Source organism: Solanum pennellii, chromosome 7, assembly GCF_001406875.1.
Source record: "Solanum pennellii chromosome 7, SPENNV200".
Lineage (NCBI taxonomy): Eukaryota > Viridiplantae > Streptophyta > Magnoliopsida > Solanales > Solanaceae > Solanum > Solanum pennellii.
Window position 1 is genome coordinate 68,130,430 of NC_028643.1, and position 16,964 is coordinate 68,147,393.

Sequence of the window (16,964 nt, forward strand, 5' to 3'; positions counted from 1 at the left end):
ATCTCAATCAAATTAGACTAACAATTATCTTTGTTTAATAATTTCACAAAAAACATATTCAATCACGATTAAATAGTCAAAAAATTGACGAAGAGCTGAGACCTGGAGGAGCTAAACTTCTATCCCTAAATGATTTGATTATTGCTGAATACCCAGTAATAAATTTCTTTTATTCAACTTCTTTTTTGATTTCAAAGATCAAACACTACGCACAAATTTTCATTGAATTTCAATAATTCTTCTTAACAACGATGACTATTTATTTAAAGTCTTTGCCAATTCAATATTTTCCTACTCAATCTTATTTATATAAATAACACTCAATTAAAGGGGAGCATAATTATGCAAGTTCAATGGTAAAAATCTCTGAAACCTCGACCGACTTTAAACCAACTCTATATATATTCCCTAGTAGTAAAAAGTTTTATTTACCAATCTATATATATATATATATATATATATGTTCCAACTTCCGATTCAACTCTAGAGATAGATGTATTGATCTTATTAAATTGATGATATATGTTTAATTATATTCAGTAGAAATATACTAGATGCCGTATTAATTACCCTGATATTTATATTGCAATATAAACAATTTTGATTTCATTAGGGTATATGATAGAGTTCGGAGCCTAAAGGGTATAAAATATTAACAAAAATTTTAAAACGGTATATAAAAATTTTTATTAACCAAAACGGCAAAATCGCTGGAACAACATCGATTTACTCCACCGAAAAAAGCAAAATCGCTGCTACTGCAGCCATTTTGCATAATGTGTTTTTTTTAAAAAAAAAAATTTTTTTTTTTGAAAATCGCTGCCAGGGCAATGATTTTCAATTTTTTTTTTGTTTGAAAATCGACATTTTTTTAAAAATTTTTTTTGTTTGAAAATTGCAGCGATTTTAAAAAAAATTTATAAAAAAATTGAAAGGCAGCGATTTTCTTTAATTTTTTTTTAAAATAGAAATCGCTGTCTAGGCAGCGATTTTCAAAAAAATTTTTTTTTTTTAAAAACAAAATTGAAAATCGCTGTCTAGGTAGTGATTTGAATTTTTTTTTTAAAAAAATCAGATTTTGTAAAATCGCTGTAGTAACAACGATTTTGCTTTTTCCGGTTGAGTAAATCGCTGTTGTTCTAGCGATTTTGCCATTTTGGTTAATATAAAATTTTATATACCGTTTTGGAATTTTTGTTAATATTTTATATCCTTTAGGCTCCGGACTCGTATATGATATATAGCACGCCCACCCCTATACATGCATAACACTAGGAGTATAAATTAAGTCCTTTCCCATGCACAAAGTTTTAAAGACAAGAAATCAATAATTGATCATCTTATGTGTGATTGTAATGCCCAAATTTTAAATCTTTGTAAGAATTATTGTTTACAAAGTGTTGATTTTCCAAATTCTGCACTCATCACTCTTCTTTGAATCGACTTTTCTGATGGGAATAAAATCTCTTCCAAGTACCATCACAATGCCTTCAGAAGTAATGAAACAAAATAGAGAGGTAAAATTTTTATTTACTTAATTATATATATGTTCGAGCTATTTTTTTTTTTTAAATTTTATTTTTTGTTTTGTTCAGGTTGTTATTGCTGAGGAAATTGGGCGTGGTAGAGTGCTGACCTTAAATAGGCCTAACAATTTAAATTATATATCAGAAAAAGTGGTACGCAACGTAACATCTACAAATTAAACATATAGTTAAAATGGTTATTGTAATTTGTATGTTGATTTATATTAGGCATTAATGGTGGGGCAGAAATTGGAGAAATATGAGAAAGATGACAATGCTAAATTTGTAATCCTCAAGGTAATTAATTTATTTTCTTATTATATTCACTTAATTGACAAGTTCAATATTTATTCCATTTGTACATGTAATATATATAGGGAGCTGGCCGTACATTCTGTGCTGGTGGGGATTTGAAAGTGATATATGATGCAAGTAATAATTAACTATTGTTTCGATTGAATTAGTTACTATTAATTAATTAAATTAATTACTCAATTAAACATGTATATTTTTTTGAAGGGGATTCTTGCCTCGAAGATATTTATAGAATGTATTGGCTTTGCTACCACATTCATACTTACAAGAAACCACATATTGCTCTTGTTCATGGAATGTCAATGGGTGGAGGTGTAGGCTTCATGGCTCCAATGAAGTACTCTGTCGTAACTGAGAAAGCGGTTAGTATTGATTTTAATAATGACATCTTGAATAAATTATTAATCTTAATTAATGTTTTCTCATTCTTATTGAAAAATTGCAGTTTTGTTCCACTCCTGAAGCAAATCTAGGGTATCACCCAGATTGTGGCTTATCATACATACTCTCGCGACTTCCAGGTCGACTTGGTAAGTAAGTTAGAATATGTATTTTTAAAAATTGAAATAGGTGTATGATGTTGTTAAATGTATGTATGTATGTAGGGGAATATTTGGGCTTAACAGGAGCAAAATTGAAGGGTAAAGAAGTGGTTGCTGCTGGTTTAGCAACTCATTTTGTACCTTCACACAAATTATTTGAGTTAGAGAAGAGTTTACTAAGCATAAACAACGGTGATGAAGAGGATACTATTAGATCTGTCATCGATGAATTCTCTACAAATGTTCAAATAGATGAAAGAAGTGTCTTGAGCAAGTAATGTATCATAAAATTATGATTTCAAATTGTTCTTGTGAGATATTAATGCATTTTTCATGTATAAATCAATTGTAGGTTGTCCATAATCGATGATTGTTTCTCCAGGGAAACAGTGGAGGAGATCCTGGATTCAATTGTAAGAATTGATTATACTATTATATATATATGAAATGGAATTTCATATAATTGATACAACTTTAATTTTCAGGAAGCTGAAGCAGGCAAAAAAGGAAATGATTGGATTATGCCAGTGCTTAAAAGTATAAAGAAAGCATCTCCAATTGGACTGAAAATAACATTGAGATCGGTAACTAGTCCTTATACATATAAACAATTTATGCATATCCATTGAAATGTGAAAGAGAAAGAATCTTACATTTTCTCTATATTTTTATTTTTTTTTAGATACGAGAAGGAAGGACCCAAACCCTATCTGAATGTTTGAGAAAAGAATTTAGGATTACAAAGAACACATTACAAACCATAATATCTGATGATTTGTATGAGGTAATTTATTTTTAAGCAAACATATACACAAAGAGGTACACTTGATTTGTGATTTCTCATTTAGAATTCTTTAATTTTATTTTTAAAGGGAATAAGGGCTGCCATCATTGACAAGGACAAGTCTCCAAAGGTATGTATGTTCCTTCAAGTGTTGGTAGATAGATAGTTTTATTAACCAATCAAGAATTTAGAATAACTATAAAGTCCTTCAGACTAAAAGTAATATTTTTTCAATACTGAAACTGATTATAAGTAGTTGATGCATTTACAAAAAAATATTTTCTTTCTTCATTTTCAGTGGAACCCTTCAACTCTTGACAAAGTGCACAATGAGCAACTCGACTTAATCTTCAAGCCATTCGATGAACATGACTTGGAACTTCAAATTCCTATAAATGAAGAAGAATACAGGTGGGGAGGAAAATGTGAGAATTCTATTTATTGTCTCCGAACTAAATGAAAATTCCAAAAAAAAAAAGTCATGTCCATCGATCAACAACACTTACAAGTGTTCTTGTGAGGTCTATCTTGAGAAACCTAGCTCTTTTCTTTATAATTGTCAATACGCGAATACGTATACGAGTTGCTAATAAAGAGTCAAAAGTATATGTAGCTTTAATTCTTGTGTACTCACCACATGATATATAGATATATATATATATATGAAAAAATGTTTCTTTTGACAAACATTTTGATACATTACTCATATTTAATTAATGTAGTATTTGCACTTCTTTCACAATACTTTTGTTAATTATCAACATTGATCAATCGGAGTTATTTATTTTTGTTAACTTCTTCCATCTGTGATGACGAAATGCTAAAAAAGTAATTAAGTAAAATAAATCAAAATATCAAACGAAAGCCGACAAAAATAAAGCCAATAAAATTATTGGACGTAAAGGTTTTTTATTTTTGACAAATTTATATAGGATACCACTGAATAGAGTATTTAGCGGTTTTTTTATTAATAGTAAAACAAAATAACCATTGTGAATAAGTTCATGCAAGGTAGATCAGGTTTGTTGAGAAATACATATCTTGTAAGTTTTCATATTTATCAAAATATATTATTTTCTCTTCTTTTCCAAAATGGTATTAGAGCTTGGTGAATCCAAAAGTCTAAACACTAGCAATAAGAATAACAATATAAATTCATCAAATCCATATTTTCATCAACATTCAGATCACCCGAGTCTCATGTTTGTTCCAATCAAGTTGAATGGAATCAATTATCCATCCCGGAGCAAATCAATGATACATGCTCTCACAACCAAAAACAAACTATCGTTTATCGATGAACCAATTGAATTGGCGTTCGAAAACAGATAAGCCAACAAAGTATGCGCTGTGGAATCAATGCAATAGTATGATTTTATCATGGCTTGCTCACTTGGTGTGTCACGACCTGAGTCTACACCCTAGACGTGATCGGCACTTGAATACCATTGTTGGTCCCCAAACGAACCCTCATCCTGACTGACTACAAGCGGAAGACTAACTTAAGCATACAAAAGTTAAAAAAACTGAACAAAATTCAAGAAACTGAAATTCAAATCTTTAACTCAACTGAAAAACTTTGAATAAATAATGTATTCAACTCGCCATATAATAGGCAACTTAAGTCTTTAAAACATTTAATAAAATAAATGATACTGACTTCTCAACTATACTGACTATCTATGAAGCCTCTAACTGATAAAGATGAAAGTCGGGACAAGATCCTACGACATCCTGACTAAACTGAAAAGTAAATGAAATCCTTCGGAAGTAAGAAGGCTCACCATAGCTAACTCAAACTCTCAGATGTATTAATGAAGCTCCCATTGATGATCCTAAATACCTGTGTTTGTATCATGAGCAGGCCAAATGACTCAACACGTGGAGTGTACGAGAATGTAAGGGGAATTCCAAAGCATAAAATAAGCTTGGAATTGATAAAAATGAAAACATACTTACCTATTTTCAAGCTTACTCAACCCAAGAGAATACTCATGGATATTCAAAATTACTCAAGGAAAGATCGATACTCAACTCGGAGATTATACACTCAATTTCAAAGATATGATACTCGACTCAATGAAACACATATCAACTCAAGATACTCAACTTAAGGTACTCAACTCGAAAAAAAACTCAACTCCTTATACTTAATTGAACTCATTTCAATATAAAGCAGTTTAAAACAAATGCAACATAAAAAAAAAGCTGTTTAAAGCATGATGTCAACTCATAATCATAATATCATAAAAGGCATACCATACTCCATCTCAAAGTCTACTTGTGCAATACATGAATAAGTCTCATACCCCCCATTCATACTAAGAAGAACCCCTTGAGGAATCATGCAATTACTACTGTGGAGTTTCTCTAACCGACAACCACCACGATGAGCCTAAGTGGTGATACAACGTCTTGCCCACGCTGCCAGAACTGTCCTATACTTTGCCTTCATATAGAGCGCTTAACTTAGTGGATCCACTAGCTTAACTTAAGAGATCATCTAAAAAGTATGACCCTTTGATACCCATGATGACTACATGGTTTATGGAGACTTGAGTTAATATGAACTCGCATCCCCATATCGGTGCTCAATACTACTCCCAAAAATATGCTTAGCTCATATGTTTTTAAAACAACTTCTTTCTTTGGTTTGAGATAGTTACTCAAAACTTAGCTTAAAGATCTCTTTTGGAATCGATGTTCCATTTTTTACTCAAATGTGAAAATATTTTTAAACCCTTTGGAAATACATAGTCCACATACATTTCTTTGAAGAAATGACTTCAATCTTTACTTTTTAATCAACTTGAACTTTTAAGTCTTTGAAACAAAGTGAAAGCGTTTGTGAAAGACTTTTGAAAACTTTATAAACTTTACTTTGACTTGCTCTTAACTTCTAGACTTGGCTCTTAACCCTTAACTTTAATCTTAAATTTTCTTGAATTGGATTATGGATTTATGGTTTGTGATCTCATGTTTATGGATAATTTCATGATGCTCATGTTGGAGGGTTCATGTAGAATTATGAGCATGAACGACTCAACTCAAGAACTCAAAGACACTGCTCATCTCAAGATTGTTACACTTATAGGGTTCATGCAGAATTATAAACATGAAAAATTCAACTCAAGGACTCCATAGGTAATATATTATAATACCATTATTAGAAATATAAACTCAAATGTCTTAGAAACTAATTACTGAAGGCTTACAACTTGCAAATGCTACTCCTCTCAAAGATACTCAATCTATGGAGTCCATGCGGAATTTATGGGAATGAATGAATCGACTCGAAGGTCTACATATTACATGGAACCCATGTATACGACTCTTCTCATTCGGATTCAGAATTGAACTCAAACACTTTCTTTAACTCTACTCTTTACTCTCTCTTGGATGTGAATTATGAATTCAAGAATTACGGTTGATGATATGAATGATCGTAATAACAATATATAAATTTGATAATTAGGAATATAACTTTTAAACGAAACATGAACTCAAGAACTCAAAATCAACTTATCTTAAGAATACTCAAATCTAGGGGTAGAATCCTAGATTATTGTTTTACTTATCTGAAAGTAGATGTAGGGTGTGAGGACGAACTATTCTAACACTATGATAGACTTACATACCTAGAAGAATAAGATTCTTGAAGAATCTTTAAGAAGAACTTGATTAGAAGACTTGAAGCCCTAGCTTGAAGGTAAACAGTCAAGAAAACCTTTCTTAAGATTCTTGAATTCGTTTCTTGAAACCTTTATGACCAAGGATTATCATTTTCATTAGTGAACATGAAAATCTGATTGTTTTAGTCTTTTATTAGTCAAGAAATTCATTTATGATTTTGTTGAAGGTAAAAAGACAAAAATAATTATTTTAAATATTTTTCGATCGGGTAATTCGTAACAACATTTTATAGGTTACTAAACTAGTCATAACTTTTTACTCAGAAATTAGATTGACGAGAAATTAGTGGCGTTGGAAAGTAAATTTAATTAACTTTAAATGAGTAGGTTATTGCTCACATAATTCTTAATATTCTGAGAGATATGGTTATTTAAAGTTGACCCAAGTAGAATCTTACATCAAAACATAATGAAACTTCAAGAACACTTATCAAGAACTCATCAAGAACTTAAATCCTTAAATTTCAGGAACGAAATTACGTTGAATAAATCATGATTGATGTGTGGGTGAACGAACCCAACACTATGGAACCTTACATACTTCTTAGGGATTAAAACCATGAAATTCCGTAATAAGACACAAGAATATCGACGAACACTTGATCCTCTCCTCTTTTCTCCTCTTTTCTCTCCTTGAACTCTCAACTGAAACCCTAGGTGTACATTTGGGATTTTAAAACTGAAACTAATAGGATTAGACCTCTAAAATATTACTAAAAATGAATTAAATATGATTGGATAAGGAAAAGAAAAAGTACCTCTCACTATTTTCGGCTAACTTTCCTTAACTGGACAGGCTAACCTCAAAAGACCATATCACACTCATCCGAACTCAAAATTTAACAAACTTGGTGGAGTTGGAAATATAATTCAAAGATCTTTCCTAAGGTATCTTTTAGCAAACCTAATTCATCCCGTGCTAAGAGTTATGGTCGTTTAAAGTTGACCTTAAACTCATACTTAGCTTAACTCTCTAAATTTCATATTTTTGTTATTTCAAGTTTAGTTCTTTTTGAACTCAAGGTGCTACATCTAGTGACCTGACCTTAACACTAATGAAAATTTTAAATTTCTTCGCAAAAACTTACTCACCACAAAGGAAGGTTCAAGTCTTAGCTCGAAAAATTTCTAGGATGTTACATGGTGGAATTAGATTTAGCTAAAGGAGTCATCTATGCCAAGACGGCTCACCAATTATGACAAGATCTTACAGATCAATTTCTCATAAGAATGCACAAACGATATATCAGATTCAAAAATCATTTGCTTCACTCTCACAAGGTATTATGAACTTTTCTTTCTATTGCACAAAACTCAAAGGTCTTTGGATGAGTGAGATACATTTCGAACATTTCCCACTTGCAATCAAATTAAAGCACACACACTGATCAAATTGAAGAAGACCGTGTAATGCAATTTCTAGTGGGTCTTAATGATATCTATAAATGTTGTTTGATCTAATATTTTCATGATGTCTCCCCTACCTGATGTACGACAAGAATATTCACTTGTTATTCAAGAGGAAACACAATTACAAATACGTCGTAATCAACAGAAAATTTATCTAATGCGGTTGCAGTTCAAAGGCGTACCAATAGTTTTTTCAACAAATTCAAGGATAAGTGTTGTGAGTATTGCAATCGAGAACAACATACAATTCAGAATTGCCGCACTCTGAAATTTCATTGCAAGCATTGCAATAGAAAAGGTCATATGGAGGATAGATGTAAGCTTTAAAATGACACTTGGTCTCTCAACAACTCAAAATCCAAAATAATCGACAACAACGTGGATCTCAGGGTAATCCTTCTCATATTGCTAATGTAATATCCAAACTCATCAATCTAACAATTAGATTAACTCGCAAGATACCACTGGTTCACATAGATTTTCAGTAGAACAACTCCGACAAATTGCTCAGGCAATAAGTTTGTTCACGTAAAATAATAGTTCTGTGGGTAATAGCGCGACGCCTATGCAAATGCAGCTGGTTTATCTCTTTTTCATAATTTTTCAATTAATTCACTAGGTCATGGATCTCGGACAACGGAGCAACTGATCACATTACTTCTTATTCCATATGTTTTACTCAAACAAAATATTTATCTATACCCATTGTCAATTTACTCAATGAGCCCCCAATATCAATTCATTCCACTGGAACAATACCTTTTAACTCAGATATTACTGAAGGAATATTGATTGTATTAAAGTGTTAACCTAATAAGGGAATACATGGGAGATATATANATTCAAGTGTTAAGGGAATATTGATTGTATTCAAGTGTTAAGGGAATACATGGGAGATATATATAGGAGATATAGGAAGGAGTACTAATCCTAATAGGACTAGGATTAAGGAGTACTAATCCTAATAGGACTAGGATTAGTACACAGTAAATGCTAATATTATTTAATACTATTTATTTAATACTATCTGTATTATCCTCCCTCAAGCTGAGCTGAGCGGAAGCGAACGGAAGCTTGGAACTGAGGTAATCGTGCTGTCGGCTCGGGAGAGGCTTGGTGAGAATATCAGCCGGTTGTTCTTCAGTGGGTACATACTGCACAGTCATGATGCCGGCTTGAACTTCATCGCGAACAAAGAGACAATCGGTATCAACATGCTTCATTCTGGTGTGTAGGACAGAATTCTTGGCCACACAGATGGTTGATTTGTTGTCACAATAGAGAGCAGGAACAGTGTGAGTGGCGCGGAGTTCGCGAAGAATATATGTGACCCACATGGTCTCAGCAGCAAGAAGAGCAAGGGCGCGGTATTCAGCTTCAGTCGAGGACCGAGAGACCTTGGGTTGTTTTTTTGTACACCAGGAGATCAGGTTCGGCCCCAAAAAAACGAGAAACCCCGATGTAGATTTTCTGTCATTTTTATCATTCGCCCAATCTGAATCTGAGAAACCCCGAAGCTCCAAGTCCCCGGGTCGAATGAGTAAACCACGACCAAGAGTGCCAAAAATGTACCTGAGAATGCGTTTTAGACAATGGTAATCATGTTCACTTGGTTGATGCATGCGCTGAGCAACTCGGTTGACAGCAAACTGGATGTCAGGACGGGTAATGGCCAGATACTGTAGAGCCCCAATGAGGCTGCGGAAGTGGGTGATATCGGCAAAGGGGGTGTCGGCTCCATTCGTAGACGAAGAGACTGCCATCGGTGTTGGTTGACTGGTGCATTTTTCCAGTCCAGCTTTCTGCAACAGATCTCGAGCATATTTTGACTGATGAAGAAACAAGCCGCTGCCTGTCCGAGAAACCTCCATTCCCAGAAAATAATGTAACGGGCCAAGGTCCTTCATTTTGAAGGTAGTATGCATAGCTCGAGTGACATCCTGAATGAGAGCTGCAGTAGAGCCTGTAATAATGATATCATCTACATAGACAAGAAGAATGACTGTACCGTGTGCTGAATGTCGAGTAAACAGACTCGTGTCGTGTACGCAACACGTGAAGCCGAGTCCCTGGAGGAACGTTTTCAGACGTGTGTACCAAGCACGGGGGGCTTGCTTGAGCCCATACAGAGACTTCTGGAGTTTGCAAACATGTTGAGGGAAGCGGGGATCAACATAGCCCGGTGGTTGCGTCATGTAGATAGTTTCATCAAGCATGCCATGAAGAAAAGCATTGGAAACATCCAACTGATTGATGAGCCAATTGTTGCGCACGGCGAGTGACAGTACCAGGCGAATGGTTTCCTGCCGAATAACAGGACTGAATGTCTCGGAGTAATCAAGCCCATACTCCTGATTGTAGCCTTTAGCAACCAAACGAGCCTTGTACCTGGAAATACTGCCATCCGCATTGTGTTTAATTTTGTACACCCATTTACAGCCCACTGGGTGCCGCCCATGGGGCTTAGGTACAAGAACCCAAGTTTTCTGATCAGTCAAAGCCTTAAACTCGTCATCCATAGCATGACGCCAATAAGCATTTTTTGAGGCAACAGAGTAGGTTGTTGGTTCACTATCGGGAAGGGGTGTATTTGGTAGTATGGTAGCCTGAAAGGTTTTGGGTTTAAAGATACCGGCTTTGCCACGGGTTAACATGGGATGAGTATTGGGGGGTGGCACGGGCGGTGGTGATTCGGGGGTGGCCGGGAAGGACCCAAAACGGATCGGGCTGGAGATGTTGTGGGTATGGGGTGGTTCGGGTTGGTTGTGAGTGTGGGTGGTGGTTGCGGGTGTATTGTGGGTGACGGTCGAAGGGGTGATGAGGGGTGGTTGGGTAGTGGGTGGAGGTGTGGGGGAAGGTGGTGAGGGACCCTGTGAGTATGTTGGAAAAAGGGGAAGGACGCCAATGAATGATGTATTTGTGGAGGAGGAAATAGACTCGTAGGGAAACTCATTTTCGACAAATTTGACATGACGAGATATGTAGACTTTATGAGTTTGTGGGTCAAGACAGCGATAACCCTTGGAGGTAGGATGATAGCCCAAAAAAATACAAGGACGGGATCGGGGTTGTAATTTGTGAGTAATATGAGGGCGTAGCCAAGGGTAGGCAAGACACCCAAAGACGCGGAGGTTGGTATAATTGGGAAGTTCTTGGTAAAGGAGTTGATAGGGTGATTTGTTGGAGAGGGTGTGACTGGGCATTCTGTTAATGAGGTAGTTTGCGGTGGCTAGAGCTTCTACCCAAAAGGAGACAGGGAGATGAGATTGATGTAGAAGAGTAACCACCGTTTCAATGAGATGGCGATGCTTACGCTCAGCCACCCCATTCTGTTCGGGAGTGTATGGACAGGAGGTTTGATGTATAATTCCCAGGGATTGCAGAAACTGGCCAAAGATGTTATTGACATATTCCTTTCCATTGTCACTTCGAAAAAGTTTAACATGAGAATTGAATTGTGTTTTGACCATTTTTTCAAAAGTGACAAAGGTGGTGTATGCCTGTGATTTGTGTTTTAGTGGGTACAACCAAGTGTATTTTGTAAAATCATCCACAAAACAAATATAATAGCGAAAACCAGCAAATGAAGGAACAGCAGTAGGACCCCATAGGTCAGAATGAATAAGTTGAAAAGGTGCAGTTGTACGCTTCTCAGATAAAGTAAAAGGTAATTTATGAGATTTAGCAATTGAACAGGAGTCACAATTGTTTACATGAATGGAAGAAAAACCTAATTGAGACATTAAAGAATTTATTATTTGAGTAGACGGGTGACCCAGACGACTGTGCCACAACAGACTGTGGCCATCAGCCGAAAGAGCCACCGGAGCCACAGGAACGCTTTCTGAAACTGGGTGGGCAGACGAACTTGTGCCAGGAAGAACGTACAGACCATGCTCACAGGGGCCCTGAAAAATCACCCTCTTGGTAGTATTGTCTAGGATCTGAAAATCATTAGAGGTGAACAAGAGTGAGCAATTATTGTCTTTTGTGAATTGGTGAACTGAAAGGAGATTGGATTTAATAGAAGGGACGTGGGTAAGGTTACCTAGGTGAAAGATAGCGGTGGGGGTTTTAATGGTACCCGTGCCAGTGTGAGAAATATTAAGGGACTCACCGTTGCCAACAGTAATACCATTGGAGCCATGATATGGATTTGGAGCGTTAAGCTTGGATAGATCAGAAGTAACGTGCATGTTGGCCCCAGTATCCAACAGCCATTCAGAGGAAGGGCCGGCTTGAGATGCATAATTGGCACGGTTATCACTATTTCGGCTCTCCTCATACCGAAACCAGCAACGAACAGCGGTGTGTCCTGTTTTCTGACAGATTTGACAAGTTGGACGATCCCGCTCGTAAGTGCCCTGCCCGCCGCTGGAAGATGACTGCCCGCCGCTGCCGAAGGAGTGCAGGCTGTTGTTGCTGCCGTGCTGCTGACCGTCGTACGGCGGACGACTGCCCTGCCGACCGCCGCGCCCGCGGCCTCCGCTGTTTCTGCCGTAGCCGCCGCGGCTCCCCTGCCGGCCGCCACCACGCCCCCCGCGATAGTTCTGGCTTGCGGTGAGGGCGGTGGCCGGCTCCATAACAGCGGCTTCTCGGAGAAGAAGTTTGCTCTCCAGATCCACGTTGATTTCTTCACTTTTTAGCCACGAGGAGAGAGTAGCCAGGTCAACGGGCGTTGGACTGATGCGAACCGCCTGTTTAATGGAGGAGTAAGCTGATGGGAGCCCCCGAACGACGCACATGACGAGATCTTTTTCGGGAATGATTTCGTTCACGGTGTCGAGGGCTGTGATGATGGTGGAGACCTCGTCTAAATACTCCGCCATAGTTTTCGTGCCTTTGGTAATTGTGTGGAGACGATCACGCAATTGAAAAATATGAGAGTGGGAAATTGATGCATAGCGTGTTGCGAGGGCCGTCCACAGGGCTGAAGCAGTTGTGTAGGATCGGACGTGTTTCTGAACCGTGGGAGAGATGACCGCAATCAAACATGATCGGATCTGGCCATCCACGGCTTTCCAGGCGGCATGGGCCGGATTGGTTTTTTCTGATTTGTCCGTGGCGGTGATGACTGCCGGCGGCGGTTCTGTGCTTCCATCGACGTATTTGAGAAGGTAATTGGCCTCAAGGGCTGTAAGAACGGTGATTTTCCATGTAGGGTAATTTATGTCTGATAATTTTTCGGGAATCAGGGCATGAAGATGCCTGAGAAGGAGTTTAACGCCAGAAGGAAGTGAATCGAGAGGATCCACCTCGGTTGTCATGGCTGCCGCCGCCCAAGAGAAGAGAGGGAACGATCGGTGCCCTAAAGAGAGAAAAAAAAACCTAGAGAAAAGAAGATCTAGGTTTTCTGGCTCTTGATACCATGAAGGAATATTGATTGTATTGAAGTGTTAAGGGAATACATGGGAGATATATATAGGAGATATAGGAAGGAGTACTAATCCTAATAGGACTAGAATTAAGGAGTACTAATCCTAATAGGACTAGGATTAGTACACAGTAAATACTAATATTATTTAATACTATTTATTTAATACTATCTGTTATTAATTACCTTAAACATTTTTTACATGTTTTCTCTTTTCGATTAAATTTATTGTCTTATAGCAAACTCACTGCCCTTATGTTTCCCACTTTTTTTGTATTACTGGACTTGACTATGGGGAAGATGATTGTCTCGGGTAAACATCATACTGGTCTCTATTACCTTTTATCAATACAAAAACCACCAATTTTTCATCAAGTTTCACAACCAAAAGATTTGTAGCACAGGTGTCTTAACACCCATCACCTTTTCGCCTTAGATTAATCGTTTCATTATTATCTTCTCGTAATGTTTCCTTTGATAATAATTGTTATGTTTATCCTTTGGATAAACAGACACGTCTTGCATTTCCATTGAGTAACATATCTACTCGTTCTCCATTTGACTTATTACATTGCAATGTTTGGGGTCCACATCGAGTACCTACTAATTTTGGGGCTTGTTTCTTTCTTACTATCGTACATAATTTTACAAGATGTACTTGGTTATTTCTTATGAAATACAGTTTGAAACTTCTCATATTTTGCAATCCTTTATATCATTTACTAAAAACAATTTCATGCTCTAGTTAAAAATTTGGACAGACAATAGAAAAGAATTTGAACCAATGATTTTTTTCACTCTAATGGAATTGAATACTAACAAACTTGTGTTTTCATTCCACAACAAAATGAGATAGTTGAACGCAAACATCGTCATATTTTAAATGGTTCACGAACTTTACGTTTTCAAAATCACTTGACAATCACTTTTTGGGGTGAATGTGTTTTGACTGTTGTCTATATTATTAACTGATTTTCAACTCCATTTTTACATTCTAAGTCTCCTTATGAATTGCTATATCATAAATCACCATCCCTTAGTCACCTAAAAGTTTTTGGTTGTTTGTGTAATGCTACTATTGTTAAACATAACTAAAAGTTTGATTCTCGAGCCAAACGCTCCATCTTTGTTGGTTATCCTACTGGTCAAAAAGTTTATAAGCTTTACGATCTAGAAATCAAATAATTTTTTGTAAGTCGTGATGTCAAATTTTCTGAAACTATCTTCTCGTTTAGTTCAGTTACACCAACTTCGACCTCATTATCATTTCAATTCTCTTCTAGTATTTTTGGCAATTGGTCCTCTCCACGAATTGTCCTAAAAGATGTTTCATCTCCTCAACCTCAATCTATCTGGAAAGTAGGATCTCATGCACCCAGAATTATGGAGGACGCTTTAGAAATCCTAGTCAATCAGATGTTTTTTCTAGTAATCCTACCCAATCTGAAATTATTTCCAGCAATCCCACCCAATCTGAAAATACAACAGATGATAATCTTGTCAATCCCAACCAACTTGTTCAAAATCTAACGTCGGATGAAGCTCTTGAAACTATTCCAGTCACTTCAAAGGTTGTGGTTCCTTCGTCTCCTCTTTTAAGACAATCTTCTCGTCTAAATTAAACTCCTTAATGGCATAAAGACTACATATTGCTAGTTCAAGCCAATCGTTGTGCCAATTCAAACATCAGGTACTCGATATTCTCTTTCTCATTATCTTTCTTACTCTTACATATCTTCAGTACATTGCATTTTCCTAGATAACATTACATGTCACACAGAACCTTCATCATATGCTCAGGCTGTTCTTGATCTACATTGGCAACAAGCCATGAATGCTGAATTACAAGTGTTAAAACAATAAGTCTTGGAGCTTAGTTCCACTCCTAGTTGGTCAGAAACCCATTGGATGCAAATGGGTTTATAAAATAAAATACAAATCAGATGGAATGATTGAGTGTTATAAGACTCATCTTGTCGCAAAGGGATATACTCAGATTGAGGGAATCGACTATCAAGAAACGTTTTCTCCAATAACAAAACTCACGATAATTTATTGTCTACTTACAGTTCTTACTGCTAGAAATCGGTTCGCTTATCAATTGAATGTCCATAATGCTTTTATTCACGAAGCCTTACATGAAAGAGTTGTACATGGAACCTCCACCAGGTCTGCGCCGACAGGGGGAGAACATTGTACGCCGGCTTCACAAATCTTTGTTTGGCCTTAAGCAAGCATCAAGAAATTAGTTTCTAACATTTTCAAAAATTATCCGTAAATCCTGATTTTAAACAATCAAAGGCTGATTATTCCTTTTTCATTAAGGCGAAAGGTTCATTCACAATAATACTTATCTATGTTGACGACATCCTTCTCACAAGAAATGATCTTCAAGAAATTGAACGCATCAAAAGGTTTCTTCTCAAACACTTCCACATTAAAGATCTTGGAGAGTTGAAGTATTTTTAAGTATTGAGTTTTCTCATTCAAAGAAGGCATCTTTATGTATCACAGAAAATATGCAATAGACATTTTGCAAGATTCAAGAATCTTAGGAGCAAGGCCTGAAAAGTTTCCAATGAAACAAAATTTGAAGTTAACTTCTAGAGATGGAATTGTACTGAATGATCCAACAAAATACAAAAGACTAGTTGGTAGATTAAATTATCTCACTGTCACGAGGCCTGACATTATATATCTATTCTGTTCGGGATCTTGACCAATTTATACAAAAGCCTAAAAAACCTCATTGAGATGCTGATGTGCGAATTCTCAAATATATCAAGCGTACTCCTGGTCAAGGTTTGTTATTTCCTTCCACAAACAATCTTATAGGCTTTTGTGATTCAGATTGGGGTAGTTGTCAAGCCGCAAGAAGGTCTGTCACAGGATACTGTATTTATCTTGAAAATTCACTTATCTCATTGAGATCAAAGAAACAATTAGTTGTTTCTAGATCATCAGAGGCAGACTATCTAGCTATGGCGAATACTTGTTTAGAACTTACATGGTTAAGCTATATACTTCAAAACTTAAAGGATCTCAAATGTTAATCCAACAAAACTACTTTGTGACAATCAAGCTGCCTTACATATTGCAACGGATAGTCTTTTATGAGCGAAAAAACATATTGAAATAGAGTGTCACATAGTTCGAGAAAAGTTGCAAGCAAAACTGACAAGTCCTTCATATGTTCCTACACACTTGCAATTAGCAAACATCTTTACAAAGGCTTTGGGAAAATATCAATTTGTAACATTGTGCAACAAGTTGAGAATTCATCATGATATTCACTTTCCAATTTGAGGAGGAGTGTTGAGA

At 36.3% G+C, this 16,964-nt stretch overlaps 1 protein-coding gene across 1 annotated transcript; it reads left to right on the forward strand.

The window, feature by feature from the left end:
* Positions 1–1,298: 1,298 nt before the first annotated feature.
* On the forward strand, positions 1,299–3,786 carry LOC107024250 (3-hydroxyisobutyryl-CoA hydrolase-like protein 5). The gene is made up of 12 exons (XM_015225190.2): positions 1,299–1,517; positions 1,596–1,679; positions 1,755–1,823; positions 1,904–1,958; positions 2,046–2,203; positions 2,287–2,371; positions 2,447–2,657; positions 2,736–2,796; positions 2,869–2,967; positions 3,066–3,167; positions 3,256–3,297; positions 3,466–3,786. The coding sequence occupies exons 1-12, from the start codon at positions 1,452–1,454 to the stop codon at positions 3,625–3,627; spliced, it is 1,194 nt and encodes a 397-aa protein (XP_015080676.1). The 5' UTR covers positions 1,299–1,451; the 3' UTR covers positions 3,628–3,786.
* Positions 3,787–16,964: the final 13,178 nt, after the last annotated feature.

What these genes read in the sequence shown, in the direction of transcription:
- LOC107024250 (XM_015225190.2), top strand. Translation starts at nt 1,452, where the DNA reads ATGGGAATAAAATCTCTTCCAAGTACCATCACAATGCCTTCAGAAGTA. An exon ending in ATTATATATCAGAAAAAGTG is followed by an intron (nt 1,680 to 1,754) that starts GTACGCAACGTA and finishes GATTTATATTAG; the next exon opens with GCATTAATGGTGGGGCAGAA. An exon ending in GAAAGAAGTGTCTTGAGCAA is followed by an intron (nt 2,658 to 2,735) that starts GTAATGTATCAT and finishes AATCAATTGTAG; the next exon opens with GTTGTCCATAATCGATGATT.